General features: G+C 40.7%; 1 protein-coding gene and 1 non-coding gene across 15 annotated transcripts in view; both read right to left on the minus strand.

Annotated features, from left to right (window-relative positions):
* Positions 1-17,354, minus strand: part of unm_hu7910 (un-named hu7910) — a 39,664-nt gene extending 22,310 nt beyond the window's left edge. Inside the window, exons 1-7 of one of the 14 annotated variants that reach the window (XM_035755779.2) lie at positions 16,883-17,354; positions 9,224-9,460; positions 7,111-7,179; positions 4,924-5,115; positions 3,072-3,122; positions 1,773-1,841; positions 347-391 (exon numbers count right to left, since the gene is read on the minus strand). In XM_035755779.2, coding sequence (XP_035611672.1) covers positions 347-391; positions 1,773-1,841; positions 3,072-3,122; positions 4,924-5,115; positions 7,111-7,179; positions 9,224-9,460; positions 16,883-16,922 — 703 coding nt within the window. In that variant the 5' untranslated portion in view covers positions 16,923-17,354. Of the gene's footprint in view, positions 1-346; positions 392-1,772; positions 1,842-3,071; positions 3,123-4,923; positions 5,116-7,110; positions 7,180-8,186; positions 8,278-9,223; positions 9,461-16,882 lie in introns of those variants that run through there. The other 13 variants (XM_035755754.2, XM_035755747.2, XM_052503760.1 and 10 more) reach the window with 13 other exon arrangements.
* On the minus strand, positions 11,200-11,273 carry trnaa-ugc (transfer RNA alanine (anticodon UGC)). The gene has a single exon. It is a non-coding gene; the product is annotated as a tRNA-Ala (tRNA).
* Positions 17,355-20,967: the final 3,613 nt, after the last annotated feature.

The raw sequence follows: 20,967 nt of genomic DNA on the forward strand, positions 1-20,967 counted from the left end.
CTCCTTGCTGCACTCGCGTAACAAGTAGTCAGCCTGCCACGCAGTCTCCTTGTGGAGTGCAATGTAATCAGCCATAATCAGCGTCCAAAATACAGATTACCGATTGTTATGAAAACTGGAAATCGGCCCTAATAAAATCGGCCGTGCCGATTAATAGGTCAACTAATTAGGATAATCAATCAAATTTCTTAAATTTCATTATCAATACAGCGTTTTGTCATGTTTAATAACCAAGAGGGATGCAAGCAAAGATAAAATTCGGTTGTCAGTGCACGTCAGGCAAAACAATCACACACCAAAGAAGTTCACTTTCGTCTAACAACCAAATGCAACATGCTGATGATACCTTTTGTTCTGTTCTTTTTAGAAGTCACCTCTCCAGGACTCTGATCTGATTTGAGGGAGGAAGAACAGTAATAAAACACCAAGGAATTAGCGCTACTTCACAATAAAATTACAGCCATGGTTGATAGAATTCAGGCACCTTTAAAGCTGCAATATGTAACTTTTTGGGCAACCACATTAAATTCACATAGAAATGTGAGTTATAGATCTGACACTTAACTCTGACACTCATTTAAAGCAAGTCTAAGAAGCGGTAGATATGTTCTGTGTGTGCTATTTCTATGCTTCCCATGCTTAAGTTTTGTTTTTGCATCTTTTACTTTGGGTTTTGTACACCTGCTTCGAACAGCTGGAAATACAACATTTTTGCTTTTGTAAAAATGATTTATACACTTGCTTGTTTTGTCACAAACTGAAATCAGGCTAACTATTAGAAGGGCTTCTGAGTGGCGCAGCGGTCTAAGGAACTGCATCTCAGTGCAAGAGGCGTCACAATAGTACAAGGTTTGAGTCCAGGCTGTATCACATCCGACTGTGATTGGGAGTCCCATAGGGCGGCACACAATTGGCCCATTTAGGAATGGATTAAAGATGTAACGCAGTAATTAGCAAGAAAATGTGTGTGAAAATGGTGGAACACATCTACGCAGTTAGGCATATGTGAACAAATGTGCCATTTAGCAGATGCTTTTATGTGTGCATGCGTTTTGCATATGGGCGATCCTGAGAATCGAACCCACTACCCTGGCGTTACAAGAGCCATGCTCAACCAACTGGACTACAAAGGACCACAAAGCCTATAAACTACTCAGAAGTAAGACCATGGTGAGCTCTACTGATAAACAACTACTCACACTAGTAGCTTTACAATAGCCACCCTCTTCATCCCCTAACCCAAAATCTCTTAAGAATATTGAGAAATTAGACCCAAGTATGTGAAGTCGTCCTGAATGCAAACAAACGGGCTTTAAGGTGGAGCAGAAGGATGTCTCCATCGTATAGGTGTAAACAGTCATGGGTTTAAGGTCATTAAAAATACTTTCTTTCTCAACAGACATCATTAGCATTAGGCCGATGTACCTCTGACCCTTGTCCATGCCCCATAGAAGGTTTGGGGCATGAATACAGGTGTCCTTATAACAACCACTACAGAATCAAAACTCAACATCTTGAAAGTATGACTGATGATTGTATTAATGATAAACAACACGCATATGCAACACACATTACCACTTTCCTGACAGATTAAAACTCAATGAAACTGGACTTTAACTGGATATTTAGTTTAAGTACCTTCAGGTTTGACTTTTGTCATAGCATCCACAGGCTTGTTTAAAAAACAAAAAAAATGAAGAAAGGAAGAGCTTTTTAGCATCATCAATGGTCAACAAGAATTGACTCATACAACAGACTCACAACAGACTCACCACCATTAAATAGTAGGCTACCTTTTGTCTTTTCTGGTTTTGGAACGGGAACCTCTACAATATTCTCAGCTGAAATGTTTTCAGGGGACAAAGAGAAACCAAAGTTAAGTGTGTGTCAATTGAATAAGAAGTGATCATGCTATTCCAGAGTGCAAAGTGCATCATCAAACCAAAGTCAACAATCATTCAGTCTCTGAAAATGCATTTAAGTTGATCAAATACATTGTGCCGCTTTAAAGAAAATTAAAACATAATTTAACATTTATTGTGCCTCTGCCTAGTTTATGGTCTTTCATGTAGGCTTGTTCAAAAAAAAGTCCAATAAGACCCAAAAGTAACCAAACTATATATTATTATATATATAGGATTTTTTAAGAATGAGATCTATTCTGAACAGGGAACTACTTCAATCCACTAATGAGATTTAATTTTGCCTTACAACAGCCTGTACGAGTTGCAGATCGTCTTATCTAAGCGGTTAGGAGCATTGGGCCAGTAACCGAACAGTTGCTGGTTCAAATCTCAGAGCCGACTAGGTAAAAAAAGAATGGCTGATCCCTGGCTCTGACCCCACTCTTCTGAATGGAGAAAAAACAGATGAAAAGTGCGATAGAAAATTGACTGTAAATAATAATCCATCCTATACTCATTTGAACAACAAGTTTAAACTTGGGCCTTGGTTGACTACACACAAGACAACACTATCATCTCTCTCTTCAAAATGAGAGGCAACAGTGCAACAAGCTCATTTTAATCACAGTTTTGACCGAGGTGTTGCATGAAGTTAAGAGGCCTACTTCTTGGTCAAAAACACCACGTGAGTGATACAATATTTCCACGTATGAAGTCTTCTACCTCTGATCCCTGACTGCTGCAGTGTCTGTCAAAGGGCTGTTTAAAAATCCATGGTGCACACGCAAACAGAGCCACAGTCCAGAGAAAGTTGATTCTCACACAAAGTGTGACCATGTCATGCCCACCAGAAATCAATTTTCCAACTTAAACACACGTACGCACGAGCACACACACAGACAAAAATTATACTTTTATTCCCAAAGAGAATAAAAACATTCTGGAAAAGAAATTCAAGGAAGACACCTTTGTTCTTGTCCTCTAATTATGTCAAAGGAAAGAAGAACCATTAGCAACAGTGACACATATTTCGACGCAGTGTGTTTTTTTGCTGAGGGTTGGTCCATTTACTAGGCAATATTAAGGGTCACGAGGGAGTTTAGCAAAAAACTCCAAATGTAGGCAAAAGTCAACACGCACAGGGAGCAACCAACCGGGAGGAAGTACCTTTTTTCAGCGTTTCCTTTTTGGGAGCAGCAGTTTTGACCTCTTTCTCGTCTAACATACAAACAAAAACAAAAAAAGATATTAGCCACAGCATGGACCATGTCGGAGGGGACTGTACGTGCCATTTCAAAAGAGTGCAAACTGTGCATCATACCGCAAATATGACACTGTCGCTCAATCTATATGAAACAGAAAGAACTTATTCCTGTCATGATCCACTCCTGTACAAAAGGAATAACACTTCATCGATGACCATAATCTTTGATAGTGCCCATGTTTTTAGATAGTAGACACTACACATAAAATAGTTCCATCAACACTGCGAGTCATATTTATTAGACGGATGCTAAAACTTTACCTCACTACATAATAAACAAAATGCAGTGTTCAGATATTTTACCTCAAGATCTTATTAGACTAGTACTACATATTTCAATAGGCCTACTTAAAATAGTTTTTTAAAATTAAAACAATGGCCTAAACTCTGGCCTATTGTCCCTCCAGTCTGGAACAGAAATACACCCTCTCTTGGTCATTGTGACCTTGGGAAAATAAAGAAACTGAAAACAGAGTCTGAAACCCCTCCGTAAATACTTAGCCCACATGGCTTAAAGTCAATGTGGACGACATTCCTAAACTCTGGGGTTCAGGCTGAGCTTTGTGGGGCTGTTTGGCAAGAGATGGGAACTTCTCTTCAATCCAATAATAGCATGGTGGTTTATTAGCAGTTACAGTTTAACACACATTTCCTTCAAATAGAAATGCAAAAAACACCGCAGAGTTGCAAATTCAGTGGTCATTTGGTCATTCACAATGCATTTGTGCATCATTCCAGCATCACGCCAACAACACACTCAGTGTTAGTCCTTTCCAGATGTAGGCCTAATACCATTGAGTCAAAGGAATTTAGACAAAGTAGTCATCCTTGCTAAACTGAATTAACATACTACTGCTGGGAAAAGCGAGACAACTGCTAGACATAGTCTTAGAATATACCGTGCAAATAGACACAGCATGTTTTGAATGAAGATCACCTCACTGCAAGTAGCCCAGCAAGCTAATCCAAAGGGGAACATTGCTGAAATAATAAGCGTTTGAGGATAGAAAACGGCATGTACTGCAGTATCCAATGTTCCACTGCTAAAAAGATACACGACATCACACTTTTTTGTGAATTAAACTATGAGACACATCAACTGCGAAATAGAACGTTATCAGAAGCCTGAACAGTGTTATGCGGATGGTCAGTGGTTGGTTATAAAGATAAAATACTTCATTGACATTTCTGATTAAAGGGAATTACTGTTTTTAAGAGTACAGATTAACTGATTACTTTCAAATCCCTTCTTTCTTTACCAATGGTCTAAAAGCAGAAATTACTAATTCAGTTTAACTGGCAAAATTAAAAGATTTAAATAACACATAAATGATTCATTCAGCCAGAACAAAGATGTGCAAAGAATATGTGCATCACAACGATAATGAGTAGTGCAAAAGCTTAGAAAAAGTTCAAAGCATAAAAGTATTTTTAAGTCCAGGCCAATATTCCCAATGACACCATAGCAGCAAGTCCAAAGTCAAGGAGGACAAAAACATGAGATCCTCTTTTCAGACATTCTTTTCACAGAGACACTGTCCTTCCTTTGACACGACCAGCGCAATTATCAATTTCCTCCAGTTAGAGTTGAGGGGCGAGGTGACCTTTGGGTGACCTTAGGCCTCACCCAGTAGACTAGTCTCATTCTGCTCCTCATGGATGGGAAGCTAGGAGTGGAAAGCTCAGGAGCTTTTGACTACTGATCCTGTAGGTCTAATATAACGCCCTGAACCTCAGCACCGTTCTGGGACGTACCAGCATCACCCTCCTCCTCTGCTGTCTCACTCTCTGGATCCTCCACCTTCTCTACGGGAGGAGAGATCACGTCATAGAGAAACGTGAAGAAGCCGTGAAACCAATCTGAGCCCTCCTCGGCTAAAATACCGAAGATTTCCTCTAGGGAATCTGCGTTTTCATTAGTAATTTCACCGCCCTCTTTGGTCAAGCCTGACGAGAGAGAGGAGGAAAACAAGGGGGAAGAGAAGAGGAGAGAGAGGATAGAGGATGGAGAGAGGGAAGGGAAGAGAAATGAAGAGAGTGGATGGTAATGCAGGAAAGAGAGAGTCGTATAAGAAGAGCGACAAGAAAATACCCCCTTTAAAAGTTGAGAGTGTAGCTGTCTGAAAGTGTAGAACTTTGAAATGTCGCTGTCAGCTATGGACAGAGGTACTGAAACCAATCCTGCTCAGTGTTTTTAGTCAGTCATTAGTCCTTGTCTTTGATTGGTTAAGTCTTTATTAGTCCCTTTATTAGGCCACACAGGACAAGAGCTATTAGACTAGGCATTGTGTGAACTGGAAAGTGTCCGTGATGAGCCAGTATTGTATATACAGTACCTTCAGAAAGTATTCAGACCCCTTGACTTTTTCCACACTTTGTTACATTACAGCTTTATTCTAAAATTGATCAAATACAAATAAATCCTCAGCAATCTACACACAATACCCCATAATGACAAAGTGAAAACAGGTTTTAGATTTTTTTTGCTACATTTATAGAAATGTACATAACTATTCAGACCCTTTGCTATGAGACTTGAAATTGAGCTCAGGTGCATCCTGTTTCCATTGGTCATCCTTGAGATGATTCTACAACTTGATTGGAGTCCACCTGAGGTAAATTCAATTGATTTGACATGATTTGTAAAGGCACACACCTGTCTATATAAGGTCCCCCAGTTGACAGCGCATGTCAGAGCAAAAGCCAAGCCATGAGGTCGAAGGAATGGTCACAGATCTGGGGAAGGGTACCAAAACATGTCTGCAGCATTGAAGGTCCCCAAGAACACAGTGGCCTCCATCATTCCTAAATGGAAGAAGTTTGTAACCACCAAGACTCTTCCTAGAGTTGGCTATCCAGCCAAACTGAGCAATCGGAGGAGAAGGGTCTTGTTCAGGGAGGTGACCAAGAAACCGATGGTTACTCTAACAGAGCTCTGGAGTTCCTCTGTGGAGATGGGAGAACCTTCCAGAAGGACAACCATCTCTGCAGCACTCCACCAATCATGCCTTTATGGAAGAGTGAACAGACAGAAGCCACTCCTCAGTAAAAGGCACATCACAGCCCGCTTGGAGTTTGCCAAAAGGCACCAAAAAACTCTCAGACCATGAGAAACAAGATAATCTGGACTGATGAAACCAAGATTGAACTCTTTGGCCTGAAAGCCAAGCGTCACGTCTGGAGGAAACCTGGCACCTTCCCAACAGTGAAGCATGGTGGTGGCAGCATCATGCTGTGGGGATGTTTTTCAGCGGCAGGGACTGGGAGACTAGTCAGGATCGAGGCAAATATCGACGGAGCAAAGTACAGAGAGATCCTTGATGAAAACGTGCTCCAGAGCGCTCAGGACCTCAGACTGAGTCAAAGGTTCACCTTCCAACAGGACCCTAAAAAAACTGTTTTTGCTTTGTCATTATGGGGCATTGTATGTAGATTGTTCCCCCCCATTTTTTAATAAGGCTGTAACCTAACAAAATTTAGAAAAAGTCAATGGGTCTGAATACTTTCCGAAGCCACTGTACATGCGGCTGGTGGCCAATATTACAATCATAAGCAATATGGTTACGTTGGTTTTCAGCTATCTCTCACAACAGAAATGTAGTGTTGTTGCAACTGTTGTGGGAGTTAAATAACTCTGTGAAGAGGCTACCGGAGGACTTCAAGCTCTTTTGAGCTGCACACTAAACAAAAGATTTACTTCTGAACATCTGTGTCCAGGAGTATTTTCATGGAACTATTTTTTGATGTGAAGATTCATTCACAGCATCAACTAAAATTTCTGGTTTTAAAGTGACACACTCGAGTTTATCCCATCTAAGTAAACTCTAAGTAAGCTGTTTAGTTGATTGCACTGGTACTCAAACTAAAGAAACCAAGTCAGTCATGCACAAGCAACATTTACCGTAGAGGTCACGAAAAGGTCATCATTAAAAATGCACTTGCCAAGTAGTACTTTGGCGTCCTCCACATCGAAGTCACCGTCGCCATCTGCGTCATACGCTGAAAGTTTACCTGCGAAAATGTCATAGATAGGGTCATGCCATTAAAAACATTCAGAGTACAGTCCTTTCCACAAATATGCCTATCCATGAAAATATTTGCGGGACATTAACTTCCTCTGTAATTAGAAACAGTTAACTGATCATTTGCTTTCTTTAATGTGATCCTCTGGGTTTTAGTGATACATCACTACTTGCCAATGAAGTCATACTATGGTGCTCAAAGTGGAACCGTATCATATTTACAGCCGGCATCTCAGCTCTGAATTCTTCTTACATTTCTGAGGGGGACATGGTGGGGGGGGGTCGTGGTCAAAGTGATCCTGCTGAATTGCAGCAGTATAGACATACGGTAGACAAAGCAGCAGCCACTCGACTCTGACTGCACTCTGCAGACATAGCTGTACCAGACTGACTTCCTGTAGTTACACACACGGCCTGAGTGAGGTCACACTGACCAGTGACTACACACACACCGATTTATTCAGTACGGAGAGCTGATCCTTTAAATAATCAGGGAGTTCACAATCACAGTAAAACTAAAACTGTTTGGGAAATTAAGTGAATTTTCTGGTCAAAAGGTTGGGAGGGGAGGGGATAAGAAAATGAAGCTATAAGTAAGCCTAAGTAAGTACACCTTGTCTGAGCTGAAGTGACCCATAGGCTCATGTTTATGTAGCGTGAGGCAGCATGATGTACAAGTACGCTCCCTGGATAGGAAGCTAGTCTGTCGCAGGGCCTTAATGAAATGGAGCTATACTTTCAATTCAAAGAATGCTGAGATATGAGAATGAAGAACATTCAGTAAGAGTCAAAGGTGGATTTACAGTATGGTGCACGCAGCATCGGCAAGCCAAGACAAATACGTTGTTACTGCATATTGTTAAGTCATTACTTTGAGGCATATTATAATGTAAACTATTCAGAATGAATAACAGATAGAATTAATATATTTTTTGTGAAGTATGACAGATGGGTTTGTGTTGTTTGGTGATGCATGCAAGCAAAGACCATAAATACCTTGTAAAACCTCTGAAAAGTTCAAAGGGAATTCCTTTGCTCTCGCTGCATGCAAGATTAAGACACACAGGCACATTTTGTTTTTAGGGGTACCATCCAGATCAAAGGTTAATTAAACAGTGTCAGTATTGTGCCAACTTCACGCTACACATTAAATTGGTTATTAAATTATACTTTTTTATGACTAATATCAGTACTAATTAATCTTTCCCCTTAATTATCTTATTGAAAAGTTAAAACAGTATGTTATGGCTTCCTGTCTGATATGTGTTCCTGTCATGACCACATGCAACATTTCCGTTCCTGTATGAGTCAGAGAAGGCATGAAGTGCTGTTCCTACGTGTCTAGAGTAAGCTATGAGGACAGAACATCATCTAGACCAGTGTTTACCAACTCCAGTCCCCCCAACTGCACACGTATCTGTTGTAACCCCAGACAAACTCACCTGATTCAACTCACCCAGGGCTTGATGATTCGTTGACAAGTTGAATCAGGTGAGTTTGTCCAGAACTACAACAGAAACGTGCTGTTGGGGGTACTGGTGGACTGGAGTTGGGAAATACCGGAGTAGGGGGCTATACTCAATTTAGGCTTAACATGTACTGTAGCATACTAACACCCAATGCCCTATATTCTACATGGTAGAAAGCCATTACCTGCTCTACACAATATATATCAATATAAACATTTAGTAACGTTGTGCATTCTTATCTTGAGAGATAAAGCAAGAAAATAGTTGTATCAGATAAAGGTTACAGCCTGTCGATACTGTAGTTATTTGTTAAAACAGTAACCTAATAAAATAATAATAGCATTGGAATTACACTGTGGTTTCTTTGGGATTCATTGACATAAGCGTCACTCCCGTTTGGTACCAGGTAGTTAGTTACCAATTGTGTGTAATTCTATGAGGTAAGTATTGTTACAGCATAGTGTATTCTTAGTAACATGTAAATACCAGGTATCAGCTTAAACCGGGCTGTTAAATAAAGCATTACTATTTATCATAGGAATGAGGGGAGGTCAGCTGACTCACCAATGACGTTGTCGTAGTCCACCAGATCTAACCACACCACGGCCACGGAGCTCCACACCCCCAACAGAGCCAGAACCATGAACCAGGTGAAGATCTTAGTGCCGCTAAAACCACTAGCAGCACCTCCACCCCCACTAGCAACACCCCCACCCCCACTAGCAACACCCCCACCCCCACTAGCAGTAGCAGCCTCCGCTTTCACACCATTCTTATTCACCATTGCTGCGGGCTTCACCTCTGGAAAAGAAAGAACACAATGAGCATATGTAAATTATTCTGACTGGGGGTACTGGACAGTAGGGGGGTACTGGACAGATCGCAGTTATTTTGGAAGATGTACTTGCTACGACTGTGTTATGTTGTTTTCTCGCCTAGACATCTTAAGGTGAACGCACTAGTGTAAGTCACTCTGGATAAGGGCATCTGCTAAATGTCTAAAATGTAAATATAATTTTGACTGGACTTTCAGTCCTTGTGATTGACAGGACGGAAAGAAGCGGGAGCCATTCTTAGCCCAGTGGCCTTCCACAGAAGCTGTGAGTTCGAGTGCGAGCACATCTGAGTAGAGGACGAGTGAGGGGGATGCTGAAGTCCGGTTAGAAAATAACCCTGTCTGGATCAAATGACTGAATGACACAGGCAGGCAGAAGACATAAAGGAGTCCGACAGGCTCAACTCAAGGTTGCCCATAATAGCACCAGGCAAGACAAGCTTTAATATGACAGGTATGCCCAAAAGTTGTTGTTGTGCCTTTGAAATGCAAGATGTTCCCGTATGAAACGTGATATTGGTTAACTAACCTATATCTATATGAGAAACAAGGTGTATGAAACACCAAGACAGATCTGGTTCTCCCTGGTCTGGACCCCCCCATTACCTAGACATGTTTAAAGTGAGACCTAGGAGGGGTATTCCAACTCTAATAGTAGAGGGGTAGTCTCAAGTTGGCATACTTCCTAGTGACATAGGCTATTCACACGAGGAACCTCCATAGGCTCGCAGAGAGTTGATGTCTGATGGTATAACTCGACATCATAGGCTCTTGTTCTGGATGTGTAAAGAAAGAAATGTCATACTCTCCACTATAAAATAACTGGTTGATTGCCTAAAGGTCATGCTGGATCCTCGAAAGGTTATAGATTTCTCTCTTGGGTTCTTCAATGAAAAAGTATATGAAACAGAGATGTAAGATGTGACTGCATCGTTCCACAGACCCTAAACCGATCCAAATGTAGCACGCATCGGTCAGAAAGTTATATTTTGCTCATATTACTTTCTTTCTACCTTCCGAAATTACCTCATCTTATGTGACAACTTATGTATCCTCTCCTTCAGTGTGGAGCCAAGCATGTAACTGTGTGGACAGTCATTGATCTACAAGTCATTTTGCATTACATTTGACATTTTAGGCATTTCACAGACGCTCTTATCTAGAGCGACTTGCAGTAGTGAGTGCATACAATTTCACAGTACTCAATTGTCATACTTGAGTAGAAGTAAAGATACCTTAATAGAAAATGACTCAAGTGAAAGTCACCCAGTAAAATACTACTTAAGTATCAAAAGTAAATGGAATTGCTAAAATGTACTTAAAATCAAAAGTTAAAGTATAAATAATTTAATTTCCTAATATTAAGCAAACCAGACGGCACAATTTATTTACGGATAGCCAGGTGAACACCAACACTCAGACATAATTTACAAACAAAGTATTTGTGTTTAGTGAGTCCACCAGATCAGAGGCAGTAGGGATAACCAGAGATGTTCTCTTGATAAGTGTGAGAATTGGACCATTTTCCTGTCAAAATGTAACAAGTATTTTTGGGTGTCACGGAAAACATATGGACCATGTACACCATTTTCTTTAGGAATGTAGGGAAGTAAAAGTTGAAGTACATTTTAAACAGTAAAGTACAGATACCAAAAAAAAGTAGAACTTGAAAGTATTTTTACACCACTGCATTTTCATTTCTACTAGTCCCCCGTGGGAATTGAACCCACAACCCTGGCATTGCAAGTGCCATGTTCTACCAATTGACCCACACGGGACCATGCCAAACAACCCTAAGGTAGCCTAGTCAAACTGCACACTGTGCCCATCTTCGCGCACTGACCAACACTAGGTAGGCAGCTTGTTCCTGTTCTTTGCACATCTGCCTGGCACCTTTAGCATTAAAATTCTAAAATGGTTTGCACAATATTAGGCTTTATTAGTTAAGTGACAACCTATGTAAATTTGCCAGGTTATTGTTATCTATTCGCTGTTGAAAATGGGGTTTTATTGTAATAAAAGTAAGCTACCGGGGACAACTCATCTGGCTATACCTGCTGATCAGGGCTCACAACAGATTTGATTTGGATTGTTCAGGTTCACCATCAGCAATAGTTTTGGTAGTTTTGCTTTAAACAATGAGTGTATATGTTATTTTTTAAATATACAGGATAAAGTTGATAATTTCATAACGAGGAATCACTTTTGTGAGGCTCACATTCACAGACAAAGCGGGAGGAGAAAATAAGCTCACTAAAAAATTCCCAACGGTCAAAACAATTCCATTTTGAGATGAGGTGAAAACAAAAATGGTGCTATATATTTCATGCCTGTCATAGCTAATCTGAAAGCGATCAATATTGATACCCCCTCTGATAGTGGTAGTGGAGTGGTTGATGCCTAGTCTCCTTTATGGCTCAGATCAGGTACCTACATAGTATAGACACACACAACAGCTCAGACAGATTCAGCTCAGACAGATCTATCTCAGAGAGGCCCAGCTCATGAGCTCCATCAGTAGCAGATTCATTTTGAATGGAAAATGTGTGTTTATGCAACAAATGTTAGTTAGTGCATCATATCGCGTCAAACCGAATCAATTCGTTCTCTAATCAAACTGAATAGCACCGAATCGTTTCAAATTAAAACATATCTTTCCTGTATCGTATCGGAGGCCAAGTATTAAATCGTATGATGCACTACTTCGTATTGCCATTTCTGGGAGTGTGATATTCACACACCAAAACAGGCCCATCTCAAACTGAATAAATCAATTAGGTTAACCATATCTAAAATTAGCTTTAGACAGCTTTCAAAAGAATTGCTCATATGGAAGACAGACTGTACGTACACAAGCACAAGCTCTGTAGGATAAGGTGAAATCAACGAGAGGCGTTGCAATGGCTCACAAGGACCAGCTAGGCTTACAATCACAATGTGCCCTTGAGCAAGGCACTTATTCCTACTAGCTCCTGTAAGTCACTCTGGATAAGAGTCTGCTAAATGACTCAAATATTCATTTAAATGTTGGGACATGGAAACAGTGATTTGTTTCCACAATATAAATATGGGCAGTATTCATTCTCTAAATTGATAAGATAAAACCAGGAATAGAGAGAGTGATGGTGACAACATAACCGGCAGGGGGGTAGGGAGAGCTGGAGCGAAGAAGATCGAGAGAGTGTGAACAGGTGGTTATTCAACTACTGAAGGCTCCAGAGATACAGGTTTGGAACAAACATACAGCTACCATACTGTAACTGTAAAGGTTCTAAAGCATTGCTGTATGCGAGGTAACACTCTATAGTTATAAGCAATATACAAACATACACTAGCCTAAGTCACAAACAACTACCTAGCCTACGTTTGCAACAGTACCCATGCCTTGACAAGTCACCATGTTCTATATTCTTTCGTCCTTTTAACCTTTAGGACTTTTACAAGTAGTTTGAGCTTTTAAATAGCTACCCATTTAGAATAGGTTGCTGGCCAAGGTTGCTCTGTCTACTACCATTTGTAAAAGCCCTACGTTACTGCCGACACTATCACACACTACTCCGTTACCCAAAATGACAACTCAATCCTCACACTGTCGGTTACCATTCCACATTTCTGAATGAAGCAGTTAAGCAGAACCACTAGCCTATCATTTACAAATTCCCTTGACCCTACCTGGGATTTCTTCAGCCAATATGGCTTCTTCACAGATAGGTTCCTCCAACACAGTTTCCTCCATCAGGTCAGATGAAGTGGGATCCACGATGAGAGAACTCCTCGATTTTTCCTAGTTTCTGACAAATCCCCCCTGCCTGTATCAGTTGTAGAAGTCAGCTGGAACTTGATAAGGCCAAACTGGTCCGAGGAACTATTTTTAGAGCTGTCAAACAAATATGGGGAGGGCATGCCGAGTGTGTGTGTGTGTCACTACTCTGCCATAGCCAAATAGGACGGAGGGGGTCTGTGCAGAACGAAGTGCGCACAAAGACAGTGGAGCAAAATTGGCAATTGTCCAAACACAGACAACGTAACAACATGAGAGTTGCCTCTTGAAATGTCTGCATGCTTAAATATATTTAGAGAGAATCTGCTGCAGAGGTTGAACTTAAACTTCTCTTGAATTTGAGCACGTCATTACACTTCAGCAGGTATTCCCAAACTGGGGTATGCGTACCAATGCCGTCGGGGGTACGCCAAAGAAAAATTTGATTCACATTTTCCAACAAGGCTATACATTTGGGTGAGTTCCCCCCCTCTTGCCTGAGTAGTTTCGTTTCACTGCCAAAATTAAAATTAAACCATCTAGTGTTCAGTGAAATAACAATGTCAAATACAGGTAGCCTAGTCAAATAATTAACATACAATCACATTGACAGTTACGCTCTCGCGGGAATTCCACCAACGGTCCGTATGTGGCCAAACGTAGCTGCTGCTCATGTTGGTATCTGTACTGATGGCGCAAAAGCAATGACAGGGAGACAGAGCGGAGTGATAACGCGCATGCAAGGAGTTGCTCCTGCAGCATCCACCGAGAGGCTCTTGGTGCCAAGGGAATGCCTGACAGCTTGAAAGATGTTTTCACTACAGTGAAAATGGTTAACTTTGTTAAAGCAAGGCCCCTGAACTCTCATGTATTTTCTGCACTATGCAATGATATGGACAGCGACCATGTAACGCTTGTGCAACAAACAGAAGTGTGCTGGTTATCAAGGGGAAAAGTACTGACACGTTTTTTTTTTTAATTGAGAGACGAGCTTAAAGTTCTCTTTACTGACCATCATTTTCACTTGTCTGACCGCTTGCATGATGACAAGTTTCTCACACGACTTGCCTATTTGGGTGATGTTTTTTCTTGCCTGAATGATCTGAATCTAGGGACAAAATGCGGGACAAAATGCAGGCTATGATTAAGAAGTTGGATTTCTTCTCTGTCTGCATTAACAAGGACAACACACAGGTCTTTTCATCATTGTATGTTTTTTTGTGTGCAAATGAACTCACAAGCTTACGGACCATGTCAAATGTGATATAGCGAAGCACCTGAGTGAGTTGGGTGCACAATTACGCAGGTACTTGTCCGAAATGGACGACACAAACAACTGGATTCATTATCCCTTCCAGTCCACTTACAGATGTCTGAACAAGAGAGCCTCATCGAAAATGCAACAAGCGGTTCTGTGAAAATGTCATTTAATCAGAAGCCACAGACAGATTTCTGGATAGGGCTGCGCTCAGATTATCCTGCCTTAGCAAATCGTGCTGTTAAGACACTGATGCCCTTTGCAACCACGTACCTATATGAGAGTGGATTCTCGGCCCTCACTAGCATGAAAACTAAATACAGGCACAGACTGCATGTGGAAAATGATTTAAGACTGAGACTCTCTCCAATACAACCCAACATTGCAGAGTTATGTGTATCCTTTCAAGCACACCCTTCTCATTAACCTGTGGTGAGTTATTCACCATTTCTGATGAACACATAAGGTTTTATATGTAAAATGGTTAAATAAAGAGCAAAATGATTGATTATTATTATATTATTATTTGTGCCCTGGTCCTATAAAAGCTCTTTATCACTTCCCACGAACCGGGTTGTGACAAAAACTCACTCATTCTTTTGTTTAATAAATGTATAGATAGTGTGTGTGTGGCAGGCTTACAATGATAGCAAAAAAACAACATTTGAGAGTGCGCTGACCCTGGTGCTAGAGGGGGTACGCAGCTGGACTATAAAACGTTTGGGAACCACTGCACTACAGTATTTAGAGTTTGCTGTAAAATAAAAAGTTGCTTAAATGTGTGAACAAGCAGCTCATGAACAGGCAGACACACCCCTTTAACTTTACACTACACTACTGTAATAATAGAGTAATAATGTATTGTATCATGTATTGTTTTATGATGTAGGCTGTTACCTTTTGTTGTAATGTCATTGTTTTAATCCTGTTTGGACCCTTGGCATCAGCTAACGGAGATACTACAAATGTCTCACTAGATGGGTGGAAAAATGCATTACAAACTTCCAACAATTTAACCTAGTCTAACATTTTTGATACCATACCTTAAAGGAGGACGCTGTACTGTACATGGCACTCTCTCGTATGCTTCCAACAATCGGGCACGCAATATGCTAGTTACCACGATACAGAAGCCATCACAGTCATCATTACATTTTAAATGGTGGTGGACAACTGTAGTATTTTCGGAGTCAACTCCGACTCCTGCTATCAGTATCATTGGAATCGACTCTATCTAACATTAGCTACAGCTGCAATGCCAGTGTGTGCATGCACACTAATGAACTGGGTGATTGATTAGCAATGCATAGAGCCGTCTGAAAATCTCCACTAACAAAAATATGACCATTTTGATTTTTGGAGTCGACTCCGACTCCCCACCACTATATATTACAGCACATTATGACAACACCTGACTTGTAAGGCTATCCGCTAATCTTAGTTTGTGTTTAGCATAATATCCTCTATAATAGTTGAGTGCATCATGTTAGTAGGTACATAAAAGGCGGCCAAAGGTTTCTTTGGTTTGGGCTACAAGCAACCAAGAAAATGAGGAACTGTCAAGCATGCACACAAGCCTTCAAAATATGTCAAGAGGTGGTTGATGTTGCCCTGGCTACAACCACTGGCACCAACCGCTATCACCCTAGTGTAGACTCAGAGTCTCTTTTGCAATACCAGCACAAACAACCCACTGCGTTCACAGCAAGACAAACAGGGACAAGCATTAGTAGACTTGTGTCTTTCTGTCAGATATTACAATCACAATACATGCTTACTTTTATGATACTTCTGATAAGCCAAGCAAGTCCGTGCAACTGTAACTGCTATCAACCACTCAAAACACAGGGCACTTTCCACTTGTTTAGACTCAGTGCTTACAATGACACTCTCCAACGATATTTTATGAGGAGTAGACTATTACTCATGTGTTAAACATGTTAGGTAACGCTTTAATGATCCCGGCTGCTTTAATCACACAAAACCCAGCGCAGAGTTACACAGGCTTTTTACCAGATCTGCGTGTCCGGGGATGGTCTGGATAAATTACATGGTGTCCACTGAAGGGAATCATTTTACAACTATGAGAGAAATTCCCCCGTATTGCCATACACGTCAACATTATTCATCACAATTTGAGAATAGAGAAACAAAAAGCCTAAACCAAACATCGAAGGCAAGAACATTATCAAAGTCTTTGCCTCCTGCTCGTGCAGTTGCATAACTGGCAAATAAATATTGAGAACTGGTGGCAAACTAAAATACTGAGACCAGGTTGTTTAACTAGCTATACTTGCATATTAGACTATAATATAGTTTACTAGATATGCTGTTAGCTAGTTAGCATAGGGATTAGGGAAGGGTACCGACCTTTTTTGGATTGGTTTCTGGAATTCTTCCTCGGAGCCATCGTAAATGCACGGATGCTTACAAGGGTTAGAAATGCTCAAATACTTAGCCTGTACGCCTTCTTGTTCTCTAAATACAATTCTGATACCTCCTTATTGGTGGAAGCTCCTACTGCTGACTATCACAACACAAGTAACGTCCTCATGGATACTGACAAGCTAAAATGTACTAATGAGTGACCTCATATTCGACAGGGAACGAGGTGGGCAGATGATTTTTTTGCTGTAGTTCTACAGCGTGGACCACTATCGTTGGGAGCGCCTAGAGAATCCGCCTTGAAGGTTTTGATACATTGCCTGGCTTCACGACTCCTTGCTCCAGACAAACGCTACGCCACGCCCACGGACGTACATTTTCTTCTACGTAGCGAACTATAGTGCAGCGGAATAATTTTGGGTAAATTGTCAGGCTATTTGATAACAGCAAAAACGTGGCAAAAAAAGGGAACGTGTCCTCTCTATCGCGAGATTTTAACAATCAAAGGTTTAGGTGGCTGCTGGCTGGAAACGAGAGGGCTCCTATCCCCCCTCATCACCATTATATGTGTCTTTCCTTTCAGACAGAGGCGGTGGATCGGGGAGGGACAGAGGGGACTGTATTGTATCTCCATGTCGTGTGCTGGGGGATTCCTGCAGTATCTTCTGGGGGTCAGATTTTATGGGATTATAGCAGTTTCCTGGACAGATTAATCTGGAGAGAGAGAGAGAAATACTGTACATAGCCATAATATGACATTTGACATATACACTCACAAGAACTACAGTGCATTCAAAAAGTATTCAGACCCATTGAATTTTCCACATTTTGTTACATTACTGCCTTATTCTAAAATGTATTAAATAAATAAAAATCCTCATCAATATATACACAATACTCTATAACGACAACGCAAAAACAGGTTTTTTAGATTTTTTAGAAAATGTAAAAGTAAAAAATATATACCTTATTTACCTTTGCTATGAGATTCGAAATTGAGCTCAGGTTCATCCTGTTTCCATTGATCATCCTTGAGATGTTTCTACAACTTTATTGGAGTCAACATGTGGTAAATTGAATTGATTGGACATGATTTGGAAAGTTGACAGTGCACGTCAGAGCAAAAACCAAGCCACGAGGTTGAAGGAATTGTCCGTAGAGCTCTGAGACAAGATTGTGTCATTGTACAAATCTGAGCACGGGTACCAAAAAAATGTTTGCAACATTGAAGGTCACCAAAAACACAATGGTCTCCATCATTCTTGAATGGAAGAAGTTTGGAAACACCAAGACTCTACCTAGAGCTGGACGCCGGCCAAACTGAGCAATTGGGGGAGAAGGGCATTAGTCAGGGTGGTGACCATGAGTTCCTCTGAGGAGATGGGATAACCTTCCAGAAGGACAACCATCTCTGCAGCACTCCACCAATCAGGCCTTTATGGTAGAGTGGTCAGACAGAGAGGCCTTTTGCTCAGTTGTGCACCGGGGCCTCCCACGCCTCTTTCTATTCTGGTTCTGGTTTTGCACCTTCAGTTTCTTAGCAATTTCTCGCATGGAATGGCCTTCATTTATTAGAACAAGAACAGACCGACAAGTTTCAGAAGAAAGTGCTTTGTCTCTGACCATTTTCAGCCTGTAATCAAACCCTCACATGCTGATGCTCCAGGTACTCAACTTGTCTAAAGAAGGCCAATTGTATTGCTTCTTTAATCCGAACAACAGTTTTCAGCTTTGCTAACATAATTGCAAAAGGTTTTTCTAATAATCAATTAGCCTTTTAAAATGATAAACTTGGATTAGCTAACACAACATGCCATTGCAACACAGGAGTGATGGTTGCTGATAATGGGCCTCTGTACTCCTATGTAGATATTCCACAAAAAAATCAGCCATTTCCAGCTACAATAGTTATTTACAACATTAACAATGTCTACACTGTATTTCTGATCAATTTGATGTTATTTTAATGGACAAAAAATATGTGTTTTTCTTTCAAAAACAAGGATATTTCTAAGTGACCCCAAACTTTTGAACGGTAGTGTATGTCGCACGTCACTACTTCACAGGAGCAGCATTTGAACGTAAACATGTATTTTTTTATCATGTGCCTTAATAACAAACTTGTATTCCATCGATAAATACGAATACAATTGTTTACTTACGAGCCTAGTTGGTTTGGCCATGGAAAAAGGCAGGAACTTTCCCACTAGTCATGATTGGCTGAGATAATGTATGGGCTGGACATGCCGGGAGATGAGTTTGGATTGGTCTGCCATGTAGCACACTTCTGTCTATAACGTGAGCTGTTCAGTATGTTGACAGTCCTTTCTACTGTGCCATTTTTGAAAGATATAACATTAGGCTTTGAGAACTACAAATGTTTTGCTACTTTTCTCAATGACATTGTTGCCATAAATTTAGCAGGCTCTGTCAATAGATCAGTAGGAAAAAGGAATGGGCTACTGCACACGCCACGGTCAGTGTGAACCGGAGACAAACAAGATGTAGCGACAAACAAAGCAGAGTTAAATGGTTCCAGTCTCCCGTGAAGCGTTCATCCATGTTTACGGGTAAGAGTCTAGCTACACTTTTCAAATTTTGTCAGAAAGTCATTTTTATTGCAAGTTATTGCATACCGTTAGCTTGCTGGCTCGCTAGCTAATGTTACATGTATGATCTGTGTAGTAATATTATTCTAATCAGAAAACCATTTGCATTTTTAGTTATAGCCTAACGTTAGTTAGTTAACGTTGAGCCTAGTTTGTTAGCTTTAGCTACTTGCCGATTCATACTACAGCTGTGACAATGTTTGTATTGGTAGTAGCATGAGTTAGGGTTATGCCGGTTCATTGTGTAGCCAGCTAACTCACCCCATTCCGTACAAATGTGCGCAACCGCAACATTCAAACGAGGCTACAAAGAAAACGAATGATTGATATGGTAACGGCTCTATAGTATTGGAGAAAAGTTGAAAAAACAGACCCTCCGTTACATTGTGACATGTCATGTCGTAAAGTACAGCACGCATATAAAGCAACTATTTATGTCTTACAATCTCTCTCCACCAGGTGTAGCACTTCTCTCTTCCTTTAGAAACAAGAAATGGACAGAGACGGGGGTAAGGGGGGAATACCTAGGCATTTTTTGCGTCATCATTGCATGGCGATCATCATTCTCAAAGCCGCTGTTTACTTCTTAGATCACTTTAGCACCGCCCTAAAACCCGATTCAAATTCAACACAAACCTTCAAATAGGTATGTAATGACACATTATATAAACTCTTTATAGTGTTTTATTTACATTTTAGAGGCGATAAGGTGATAAATTGGACAGATCGAGTGAAAAAAAGCAATTTTCCCACATCTCTCCATCTCACTACCACGTGGCTCATTGCCTGCTTGAATTATGCTAAAACTGGCAGCGTTTAGGTCATGTAATTGATTCTGTTGGAAAGGGGAGAAATTGTGCTTTACAATGGTATTGACATTACAGTTGATCTGGAAGTATTACGTTTTTGGGGCGCTAAAATAAGTGCAATTGTACGGACCAAGGCAATGTACGAGTTTACGTTAGCTAGCTACATATCTAAACAAAATACTCTACTTTGGCAGGATTATTACATGACCCATGAAATTAGCAGGTGTGTCTGGGGGTGATTACAGTCATCAATTGTATTTCATGAACGTGTACATGTCTAAACAATAGTGACCCATCCACGTAGCTAGAGTGCGTGACGGATGGTTAGAGCATTTCCTTCACATGACCCATCAAAGTCTGTCGGGTAAGCGTCATCTAATAAAGATATACAATTCTAAAATATTTTTATCTGGACACTTTCTGTTTTTGATATTGCTACTATGCAAGTACTATCACTGTACCGTTTACAACTTCTATATCCTGTACATGTGACAAATAAACTTGGATTTTAATTGATATAACGTCAGCGTGTTTACCACATGGCCTCACATGTGAATCCTTAAAGAGATGGATGGGATTAAGGTTTAAGAGGGTGTAAACGATGCTGAATGGGTGTAGACAAAGAAGATGTCTTGCCTACTGGAGACCGAAT

Source organism: Oncorhynchus keta, chromosome 4 (assembly GCF_023373465.1).
Source record: "Oncorhynchus keta strain PuntledgeMale-10-30-2019 chromosome 4, Oket_V2, whole genome shotgun sequence".
NCBI lineage: Eukaryota > Metazoa > Chordata > Actinopteri > Salmoniformes > Salmonidae > Oncorhynchus > Oncorhynchus keta.